Below are 11,957 nucleotides of genomic sequence, written 5' to 3' on the forward strand. Positions count from 1 at the left end.
TCTCCCCCACACACACACACACACACACACATGCAGCGGATTCCCGGCCCGTCACTCTCTCGCTCCCTCCTTCAACCTTAGCAGCAGACGCTCAGAGTCTGTTGATGCAGCCAATCAGCTCCTGGTTCTGCTCACTCGCTGTGTGATAGGCTCCGAGCCCTGATGCTGTGTGGCCTCTGCAGGAGGTCTGGAGTAAATCCTCCTTAGTTTATTATGTAAAGATTAGTGGGCTGTTATTAATACACATAATCAATATTGATCTGTTCTCTTGACTCTTGACTCATAAAAGTAGTATGGTTAGTTCCGTCTGACCTGCATTTTGTGGACCTCAAATGAACCTGTTGGTCACAGATCATGTTCTTTACATGAGATAAATGTGAAACTCCTGGTCTGTGGCTAAACTCCTGTTTTGGACACTGACAGTCACAACATGTTGTCAGCGTTGTGTCACATCCTGCACCAGATTGTCCTGCTGCTCGTCAGAGTGTCTTCACCTCCTCTCAGCTGCTAATCTCTCCAGATGTGACAGCAACATCTGTCCCTCCTGTCACAGCAGAAAACCAAACATCTGCCTACAGCACGTCTCCAGAATACGTTCATCTACTCAAAACATTCGTAGGCTGAACCACAGAGTTAACTTAAGGTATTCAAACTTCACAGTGTGTCCTTGAGTGATCTCCTGTAAATTTATCAAAACTATAAAGAAATACTATAAAGTATTTTAAACAAATACAAACTCATGTATGTGAAGTAATATCATCACTGCGACATCAGTGGATCCAGAACCTGATTCCAGCTCATTGATGTGCTCCCAGAGATCCTGAAGCCTTTTAACAAGAACGCAGTCTAATATTGTGGATAAAGCAGCCCTAGATGTGTCACAGGAACTGAATTCACACATGGACTACAAGTAATGACACACACATCAGGTCAACAGCATGTTCATCACTTTTATTGTATAAAAAAGAAAAAAGTACAAAATTCATGTAGAAAGTTAACAATAGAAAACAGTTGAAAACCAGCGGATACACTGTGACTGACACTGAGCACGGTGGTTCAGGATTCCTGAACCACGGAGCGATTCACAGCGGATACAAAAACACGAGCGTGCGTCGTGTCCTCCGCTGAGCCACATGTTGAACATCTGCAGGCGGTGTAACGACTTTATACATCTACTGTAAAACAACCACTAACGTAAGGCAAAAGAAAACCTGATCGGCATGTGAAGCCAAGCGTGTCATCCCGTCCCTCAGCTCATATCCAGACTACGCCACACACGTGTTCCAGTTCTGGTACGAACCCGACATCACAGCTGAATGTTCTGTGACGTTTTTTTCTTGCAGCTGAGTCAAGTTTAAGCTGTTTGACAACTAACAGTCTGCAATGCCTGATTTCTTTGTGCTTTAAACTAGAAGAGAAACACATTCACAGAAAATACATCAGTTTTAGTTGACTTTGTGTTTTGGTGTGGATTTTACAGTAAAGGACACTTAAGTCTGTTTTTAAAGCTCATTTCAGTAATCCTGTTATAATGAAGCGCTCGACAACACAGTACCATCTGAACTGATTTGTTTTTACCACCGGACAAAATGTGTCAGTTTGTCAGATGGAACATTTTCTGCTTCTCAAAGCGATAGCTTTCCATGGTGACATCCCCTCTCATTACAGCTTAATTCATAGTTCCAACCAGCAATGTAAAAAAAATAAATAATACATTACATAACAAATGAAAACGTTCAAGAAATCAAAAACCGAGCTACAAAACGGCTACTTCCCAAAATAAATTATCTTCAAATATGAGCGTTTATATTATACAGACATTTTCCTGAACTGTAAGAAAACGATCAAACAACCAAAGGGTAATTTTATTAAACATTATCAAATACCTTCCACAGTCAATAGATCCAGATCCTACATTTTACTTTAACTCTTTCAATACCATCTTAAATCCACTGGATTTAAATTCAGACTTGTTTCGCTGTTCACGCTCAGAAATATAAGGATCCTCAGCAAACACAGTCAGCTCTGGCTCCATCAGATTTTATCTTACAAAAGAATATCTACAAACGATCAAGTAACTACAAACACTGTGACCCTGCCAGCCCCAACACTGGCAGCACGAACGTTTGGAGGAATGTAAAGTGGGAAATCCCTGCATGTGTGTGTGTGATTGTCCGGGTGTTGGAGATTAGGCCTCAACGTGGTGCTGGGCTCAAAGGCACGTCATATATCAAGATGAAGCTTTTTTTAAGTTTCAAGCAATTCACTCTGCGCTCTGCTCCCTACTGGAGGAAGGCCCGACTTTTCCTTGCGATGCATCCACAGGGTCCAGTTTCACAGTTTAGAAGAATGAGATGTAAAACAAGACACAACAGTAACGTGCACCCATCAGACCACAGATTAAAGTCGTATGTGACTATTCTGCCAAATAGAAAGTTTCCCCATTCAAGAAGACATGACTGAATCAAATGTATTCACCAAAAGTGGAACATACGCTGACCACACCCCAGGTCTGTCACACACAAAAACACACACACACTCGCTGCTACATAAAGAGCCCACCCCAAGGCATGAACATACAAAGTACACAGGCAAAAGAGATCAGTCCGTCAGCAGCAGTCTGTACCAGCAGACTGACAGACAGACAGACAGACAGACAGACAGACAGACAGACAGACAGACAGACAGACACCCATTTGCACAGGTTGCACATTGATCCAGTCGACAGGTGGCACCAAAATCTCTAGCTGCTCATCTTCCAAAGTCTTTGTTCTAGAAATTGTCTGATTTAAGGGCGTCGTAGTCATGTGCAGCAACCAGTAGGCTGCCACCTACGTCAGCCGGTAGAGAGTGCTTAGAGTCTGGGTGATGAAGCTGAAGAGTCCTCTGCAGACGTCTCTCCAGTCCCGCCAGTGTGGCTCAGCATTCTGCCAGAGACAGAAACAGGGATGTCGGCTCAGATCAACACAACATTGGATCATATTAAGGAAGTCAGGATGCTGAAGCTTATACGAAACAAGTGTAAACACAGCTGCAACTTCAAGTCAAGGAATAAACATTAAAAAGTTATGACGTCGTCATTTTTGGGAAGACAATAAGACAGGAGAGGGATGGAGCAGAGAGAGAGAGAAGGAGAGAGAGAGAGGGGGGGGGGGAAACCGGGCCGGAATAATGAGATATAAACAGCGCAGCCCAAACAAGGCGAAAGTGTGATTGTGAGTGAAGGTGCTGCTGTGATCCGTCTGTGGTTCCTCCTCTCCCTCCCTCTTTGTTTCCAAATGTGACAGTGTTTTGGGCCAGCTGGGTAGTAAACAGCACATACACTACTTCCTGTTCACATTCCAGTATCTGTCATGCACACACGCACCAGCAGCATCAGACAGACAGGCAGGAGAAAGTCCAGCGAGAGCAGAAACCTGCTGCTCGCGTCTGCACTCAGCCTGTTACGCCCTCATGAAGTGAGAGAGAGCCCAGAGTGGTTGACGTCATCTTTGTTTGTGTGCAGAGCAGGATGGAGAGAGAGGAGAGAGGTGGAGGGAGAGAGAGGAGAGAGGTGGAGGGAGCGAGAGGAGAGAGAGAGAGGAGAGAGAGCAGAGAGGTGGAGGGAGAGAGAGGAGAGAGAGAGAGGAGAGAGAGCAGAGAGGTGGAGGGAGAGAGAGCAGAGAGGTGGAGGGAGCGAGAGGAGAAGGGAGAGAGGAGACGAGAGAGAGGAGAGAGAGAGAGAGAGAGAGAGAGAGAGAGAGAGAGAGAGGGGGGGGAGAGAGAGAGAGAGAGAGAGAGGAGGGGAGAGAGAGAGAGAGAGAGCAGAGAGGTGGAGGGAGAGAGAGGAGAAGGGAGAGAGAGGAGAGAGAGAGAGAGAGAGAGAGAGAGAGAGAGGGAGAGGGGGAGGGAGAGAGAGCAGAGCGGGGTTGTTGCCAACGCTTCGCACGATCTGCGGCACAGAGGGAGGGAGAGGCTGATGAAGACGTAACAATGAAGAACAATTTATTAAAAACAAATTATTTCTGTGTCTGGGTTCATGACTACAGGTGAACAGTGACGAGTTTTCCCAATGCATTTATAGTTATAAATGAAACTGTATAATAAATTATAAACATTTAACAAAGGAAACTGCAAATGCAGGAAGGTAGGAAAGGTGAAAGGTCTGATGAGATAAACAAAGAAAGAACAGAAGAGCAATAAACAAATGAGAGCTGCGTAAAAGAAGAGATAACTCGCACGCACGCATGCGCGCGCGCACGCACGCACACACATCGTCTTCACCGCCTCATTAATTACTCAAATTACTTACACAAACACGGACGAGCAAGCGAGTGGACTGGACGCTCAGTGTGTTAGAGGGGACTGGTGAAACTCAGACACAGCTCCTCAGCTCAGGTGGAGAGAAGACGATGTGAAGCTCATTAGTTTGAACCTTTGGTCAGGATCTCACCATCCCCTCAGCTCTGGACCACACCCGCTCCCTCTCTTTCCCTCAGTGAACTCATTGTGCAATCAGGACATTTCCACACACCTAAGGCTGCCCCTGTTTCCCCCTTAAATACCCTCAGCCCCCCAGTCGGTGCTGCCTCATCCACTTTCATGTGGTAAGGATAGGTCTTTATTTGGGCTTTATCCTCGTGTATTTGCTACTGTGGCCATGTTACCGCGCCTGCTCATGTTTAGCCACATCTGTTTATGTTTAACCATGTTACCGCGCCTGCTCATGTTTAGCCATGTCTGCCATGTTTAGCCATGTTAGCCACGTCTGTTTTGTTTAACCATGTTAGCCACGTCTGCTCTTGTTTAGCCAGGTTAGCCACACTCTGCTCTTGCTTAGCCATGTTAGCCACGCCTGCCATGTTAGCCACACCTGCCATGTTAGCCACGTCTGCTCATGTTTAGCCATGTTAGCCACGTTGGCTCATGTTTAACCATGTTAGCCACGTCGGCTCATGTTTAACCATGTTAGCCACGTCTGCTCATGTTTAGCCATGTTAGCCACGCCTGCTCATGTTAGCCACACCTGCCAGGTTAGCCACACTCTGCTCTTGCTTAGCCATGTTAGCCACTCCTGCCATGTTAGCCACACCTGCCATGTTAGCCACGTCTGCTCATGTTTAGCCAAGTTAGCCACGTCTGCTCATGTTTAGCCATGTTAGCCACGTCTGCTCATGTTTAGCCATGTTAGCCACGTCTGCTCATGTTTAGCCATGTTAGCCACGTGGGCTCATGTTTAACCATGTTAGCCACGCCTGCCATGTTAGCCATACTCTGCTCTTGTTTAGCCATGTTAGCCACACTTGCCAGGTTAGCCACACCTGCCAGGTTAGCCACACTCTGCTCTTGTTTAGCCATGTTAGCCACACCTGCCAGGTTAGCCACACCTGCCAGGTTAGCCACACCTGCCATGTTAGCCACGCTCTGCCATGTTAGCCACGCCTGCCATGTTAGCCACGCCTGCCATGTTAGCCACGTCTGCTTATGTTTAGCCATGTTAGCCACGTGGGCTCATGTTTAGCCATGTTAGCCACGTCTGCTCATGTTTAGCCATGTTAGCCACACTCTGCTTATGTTTAGCCACATCTGCTTATGTTTAGCTACGTCTGCTCATGTTTAGCCATGTTTAGCCACGCCTGCTCATGTTTAGCCACGCCTGCCATGTTTAGCCACGCCTGCCATGTTTAGCCACGCCTGCCATGTTTAGCCATGTTGGCCACGTCTGCTGATGTTTAACCACGTCTGCTCAAGTTTGAGCTGCCATCTTGAATAGCGGGTCATGACACCTTTTGTTATTAACTGTAATGTTTTCTCTACACCTTGTAGAAGTTCTGTTGATCCTTTGTAATTTAAAATGGTCACACATTAAAAGGAAGGGTATACATTTTGTGTACATTAGGTAAAATAGCTTTAACAAACGTAGAGGTAGTGTATTTCCAATTTGTCCAGTTTTGCAGTAAATAAGCAATTTGGTCATCCTAAAACCTGGTAATAGCTGGATATTTAGTTCCTTTGGTTCCTTCATCAGGTTGGATGCACGGAATGATGGTCTCATAACAAGGGGAAAAGCTTTTGTGAAATCAAACTACAAGCTGGAGGCTTAAAGGTGGAGGTGCAGAGGTCACGTTACTGAGGTGAGCTTTACTTCTTGCTGTCTTTCTTCTGGTGACAGTATTAGACTATGCACTTTGAAACAAACCCAGTCATGCCTCTTACCACTCTGCGGAGGACTGTGGCATTGAACTCGTCTCCAATGGCCCTCAGCTGGTTGGCCACTCTCCTGACCTCCATCTCCTGCACCGCCTCTCCCCTGGGGGCTCTGTGGGGTGGGGAAGGCCAGGGTGGATGCTCGTTCCGGGGGAGCAGGTCGGGCAGAGGTCCCTGCCTGCTGAAGGTGCCCTGGTGCTCCTCTATCTCATAGCCTGGAATATTAATAAAACAACTAAGTAAAAACGCTCCTTTATGCTCCTCGCTCAGTTGTTTTACCTCAGGCTCTGACTCACATGTGTCTTACAATGAAAAGAGACAAATGTTTATTTAGGGGTCAACAGACAGTGCTGCTAATGGTGTCCTTAGTCATTAAAGACAACACCTCCTGTCAGGGGATGTGTACACACAGCAACAAGCTTCCAAAAAGCAGAGTCTTGTTTACTGAGCAAATACATCATACATGCCCTGGTTTTACCCCGTTACTGATCAGTACGTTCCTCAACAATGTGATTTCACAGGGAGAATGGAGGACAAATGACATGCACACATTTTAAAGTGTATTTTTACTTGTATTACATGTAAAATGTGTTTTTTATCTAAATGCAACCAATCAAAGCAAATAGTCTGTCTTGCTGAAGTTAACTTGCAGCCCCTGCTCCTGATCAAACTTTTACACCCAAAGAAACATTAACAGCAATAACAGCAGAGGTAAAAACATGTCAAATGTTTCATCTCAATGTGTTTGGATGAAGCACAGCTTCATTTACGTGTCTTTTGTATAAGCAGAAAAACAAAGTGCCCAATGTCGAGCTCTGAGGAACACCCAAATACCCCAGTGTTTACTGTCTCTGCTACAGCCTTATGCAGGATGTAGGTATATTTTTTACTTTTAGTTTTACTGTGGACATGCCAACAAACTGCTCCCACTAAGGTGATTATGCCCTCTGCGAATGTCACACACATCGTTAAGAAGCCTGATGGGGTGACGGTAACTTATTTTCCTCTTCATGGAACTTGGGAGAGTAATCTCTTAATCTGCTTAATAAGTCTGGTATGAGGTGCTGGAGGTTCTGTATGTGCAAGCATGCGTCTGTTTTTTTAAACAGATAGGTGCTTGTATGTTCTGTCTGTTCAAACATGACTTTATGAAATGGACACACCTTGATGTGACTGCTTCAAAAACATTTTATTCAAAACAATCTATTATATTATATGTTATTATTAACCAAAGGCCCAACGAATAACCCAAATTTAAATAGACTACAAAGTTTAATTAATTGGAATTTTACCACTGACTGAATAAAGAAAGTGGTCTTATTATATCTGTTTGGAAATCACTACTTCTTATTTACCTAGTGTATATATATATATATATATATATATATATATATATATAAAATTTATCTTATTAGATGCTAATTCTGTTTAAATTTTTTTTTTTAATGTATCCAATCACATCTCCTCTATGAAGCAACCACAACTCTAGTTGCCACAGAAACGAGCACCCCTGGCAACCACAGCATCTGCTTTGCTAGAAGGATTACAACTGATCCTTAAAGATGCAGGTGACTAGACAGAGAGAGATGGAGAGACAGAAAGAGAGGAGAGAGAGCAATAGAAAACAATTGGGGAAATCCTGGCTTGTTGCCAAGGTAACTCTAAAACAGCAATCCTTGAGACGTCTGTACGCAATTGGCTGACAGAATGGAGGGCTGAGTTGTGATTGGCTGGCCCAGAAGATGAGGGTGGGGCTGGGGACGGGCCTGTCTGCTTGATAGGCTGACAGTCTGACCAGGTGACAGAGGAAGAATCCCTGACCAGTCAAACATGGGAGCCAGGAGACAGCAGGGTGATGTGGTCGGTGGGTGGGGGTGGAATTAAAAATCAAAACAGACTGACCCACATTGACTAACAAGCTGAGGAAGAGGTCTTGATGGGGAGCTCCCTAAATACTTTAACAAACAACAATCTAAAACTGAGATTACACATTACCTCCACTTTTTATGACTTCAGAGTGACACATGTTGAGTGACTAGACCCTCAATGATCAACCATCAAGTGAATAATTCATTTGTTATACTTGTTTCTTTGGGGTTTTATTTGTTAATTGGCATGACATTTGTTAACAAGTATTTCACTATGACTGATCAGTAACTTACTACAGAACACTGACAATTCACCTGAGCTAATTTTCTGACAAAATAACAACCAGACTGGAGTGACTGCTGCCGTGGCTCAGTGCTTAGCTACTGACTGACTGAGCTCTTCACAGCAGGAGGAAATGCTGCTGACTGTTTCTTCTTGCAGCCACTGTGCAGAGGACAAGTCTGAACATGCCTGAGACGCTCAGCTGACCCACAGCTGATGGGAGGGGGCAATTTCATTGTTTACATGGCTTCAAACCTGTTAAAAACTGTGGTTCAGTGCCAGAAACCTGTTTAAGCAGTAACCTGCTCTGCCACCTGAATTCCCCCAACATTCAGAACTTTCTCTAACTGTTTCCCAGCTAATTTATATACAGTACATAAGTCTATGAGGAAAAGAACATAGATTTAGTTTTTTATATAATGGAACAGTACTGGTTATTTTCATTGTTCCTCCTCCTCATTGCTCCCACTGCATTAAAGACAGACAGACAGACAGACAGACAGACGCACAGAAACAAACAGACGCACAGACACAGACACACAGTAACAAATGGTCTGGAGCACAAAACCGGTTTGGAAAGTTTTAAGTCTGAATCATGTGAATCCTTTTAGTTTCACCACTTAGAAAGTAACACATCTCTTACTCGTGTATTTGTAATATACTCACCCTCATCCATACACAGACTTTATACTGCCCTGGTAACTGATGGCAAAAACAAAGTCTTCTAAAGGAAGAGGTTTCAATGGTAAACTAAGTTTTGTGGTTGTTTCCCCAACTGTCCAGAACCTGCAGCCAACGTAAGAGCATAGATCTATGCAGAGCCTGCAGATGCCCATTAGTCCCACAGCCTAAATAATTGCTGAAATGCTTGGATACAGAACTCAGCATGAACAACAGGGTACAAGCCCTTATGTTTCTCTCCCCTACGCAGCCAATTTGGCCTTAGGCAGCTCTGGTTTCCCTGTTTCCCCAGCATATCTTACCTGACTGGTCCTCTGACAAGGCACTGGGTGCAACGGCAGTGCCACCCCTGTCTTCCCTCTGATTGCAGAGCGGAGAAGGAGGAGGTGTTGGCGCGAATGCAGGTGGCTGCTGGTGGGTCTGGAGCTCATCCTGGCCCTCTGGGCAGGGGAAGGGTGAGTGAAACACACAGAGACCCTGCAAAGTGTGCAGGTGGCGGTTATTACGGTACAGGTGTACGGCAGCGGTACCGGTCCCAGAGCCAGTGGTGTGAAAGAGGCAAGGCAGCTCCAAGCGGCAGCTATTGTGGCGGGGCAGCAGGCTGCTACCTCCTCGTCCAGGCTGCCCAACACTCTGGATGGTCTCTGCACGAGCCATGTCAGCAGTAGTCTGATCACAAGAAGGACACACGGTAGAATCATGCATATAGAACCACATGTTACCAAACTCACTCAGCTGGCACTGATTTCAAACATCTATGTAACTTATTAACTTACTATTTACCACAAAATGGAAAAACAGCATTTTGAATGAATTCAATGAATCAATGAATTTGTTGTCTAGAGAACAATTATATATAACAATTATATATATAATATATATTATGAATAATACCATACAAAGGATACCAGGACTTATATAACTACAAATGAAAGTATTCAGACCATAAACGGAAAGTAAACAGAAACAGTCAAGTCTAATTTTAGCACCTATTGTTTCTAGCCTGCATTCTCCTTCAGGCCTGCAGGGGGCAGTAGTAGCTCCGTCTCTGGAGCATGAGACTTGTGTTTGTAAACAAATCAGTGTCGCCGCCCAAGCACGAGACTCGGATCGCGCGCGCAGTAACTTGGGGAGGAGAGACGCTTGCTCACAAGAAAAAAACACACGAACCTGCGTAGCAATTCTAACGACGGTAACGGAGCCGGTCTGAATAACGCCTCCGTTAAGGTGTCATCGAGGTTATTTAGTCACGTGGTTATTTAGTCAAATTATTCTGACCGGGTACAAAAATGAATAAAACCAATCGTTTTACTTATTAAATCCATAAAATGGTGCCACCCCACTTCAATGTTGACTTCAGTTTATGTTTTAACACGTTTACTTTCTGTACCGTTATCTGACGGTCTGTTCAGTTACAAAGGTGTAATATGAACGAGACGCATCCGAATAAAAGCAACACATCAGCGTTATTACGCTGATGTGTTAGCGAAGGATCTGTTGCTAACGAGCTGTAAGCTAGCGAACTTTACAGGTTTTCTCACAGCTGAGCAGATGATGCAACTTCACGAAGTCAAACTCGTCCAACTTCTGCTGCAGTAAAAAGCGGTTTAACCAATGTGCAACACTTACTTTGTCTATCGGACGATCCGTGGTGAAGCAGTGAGCAACTCAAAAGCGACGGTAGCAGATAAAACGTGACGAAAACAAGCAACTGAAGCGTCCGGCGAAGCATCAGGACGCGGAGGAGTCCACTCAGGGAAGAACGCGTTCCTCCATCTTAGCTTGTCGATTTCTCTTTACGTTTTCATATTCGCTAATGAACCAACCAAAACCTTTATATGTGTCCACGCTGAACAAACGAGGTGACGCACCGATTGATGGAGTACTTTGAGTCCGCGCGCTCCCCGGCTATGCTTTTATAGCAGGGCGAAGGAGGATCCTGTATGCAGAAATCCTTTCAGAATAAAGCTTTTCCTGTTCAGCGATCGGCCTCGTTGAAAAACATTTTACTCTCTTGAGGTTAGGAAACATAAGAGCACATTTATATAACACATTTGTGACCTTACCACAACTTTGTCGCAGCTTGTGTGCTTGAGTCATGCTAATTTTCGTTTCAAAATTATTAGGATTTTTTTAAAAGACGCAACAAAATATTGCTTTTATTTTGAAAGCTTAATCAATTGGGTTGTTTGGTTAACTTTACTGCCGTCCTTTGCCTCTTCCACGACAAGTGCTGACATGCTCCCTCCCGAGATGCTGCGCCCCCCCCCCCCTTTATTTTATCTCTGTGTAGCAGCATTTTCATAATCTGCTCTATTTACACATCTATATTCATGTCTGTCTATGCTTATGAAGTTAATGCAGCAAGCTTTAGTGTCATTAAAAGCCTTTCTACCGTATTTAGACCAGGTACAGTCTTTTATCAGTCATTATCCTCAGTATTTGCGCTTCCTTCCATCTCATCTTTCATCTCCTCTCTCATCACCTTGTGACAGTCAACAAACACCCCCCAGCTGACTTCCCCCAGTTTGACACATGTGGAGCAGCTGTGAACCAACACAATGAGTGTAGGAGTGTGTTGACTCCATTAGCTCCGTCTCAACATCCAGAAAGTTGTTATTTGGGTCTGAAGGTGTTCATGTAACAAAGCTCTTTCCTGTTGTGATGCACAGATTTCAGTGTGTTGTTAGTGAAGGGGTTAAGGTTTGGAGAAGAGTGCTAACGTAGATCACGGCCTTTAAACTTCCACTGCTGTGTCTGTGTAGCGCTATCTCTGACGGTGATGCTAATGAGATAATTCACCGGTCGCAGTAGCAACAACAGCATCACAACACAATAAATAATGGATTGTAAGTGAAGATGTTCCCATAGGCAGCACTGTTTCTATGCATTTTGCCTAAAAGGTAGTTGCACTGACTTATTTTAAAGAGCCAATACAG

The 11,957-nt window shown here is 44.6% G+C and overlaps 1 protein-coding gene and 1 long non-coding RNA gene across 4 annotated transcripts; one reads left to right on the plus strand and one right to left on the minus strand.

Moving 5' to 3' along the window:
* Positions 1-936: 936 nt before the first annotated feature.
* On the minus strand, positions 937-10,985 carry bbc3 (BCL2 binding component 3). 3 transcript variants are annotated; one of them, XM_041073331.2, is made up of 5 exons: positions 10,648-10,956; positions 9,549-9,687; positions 9,321-9,458; positions 6,196-6,401; positions 937-2,927 (listed from the first exon to the last, which is right to left on the minus strand). In XM_041073331.2, the coding sequence occupies exons 2-5, from the start codon at positions 9,673-9,675 to the stop codon at positions 2,832-2,834; spliced, it is 567 nt and encodes a 188-aa protein (XP_040929265.1). In that variant the 5' UTR covers positions 9,676-9,687; positions 10,648-10,956; the 3' UTR covers positions 937-2,831. The 3 variants fall into 3 exon arrangements, with proteins under 3 accessions (XP_040929265.1, XP_055370049.1, XP_029027837.1); XM_055514074.1 differs by having other exon boundaries at positions 9,321-9,687; positions 10,890-10,985; XM_029172004.3 differs by having other exon boundaries at positions 9,321-9,687; positions 10,648-10,951.
* LOC129605023 (uncharacterized) lies at positions 3,463-3,888 on the plus strand. Its single transcript, XR_008696485.1, has 3 exons — positions 3,463-3,530; positions 3,599-3,643; positions 3,812-3,888. It is a non-coding gene; the product is annotated as an uncharacterized LOC129605023 (long non-coding RNA).
* Positions 10,986-11,957: the final 972 nt, after the last annotated feature.

Source organism: Betta splendens, chromosome 13 (genome assembly GCF_900634795.4).
Source record: "Betta splendens chromosome 13, fBetSpl5.4, whole genome shotgun sequence".
Taxonomy (NCBI): domain Eukaryota; kingdom Metazoa; phylum Chordata; class Actinopteri; order Anabantiformes; family Osphronemidae; genus Betta; species Betta splendens.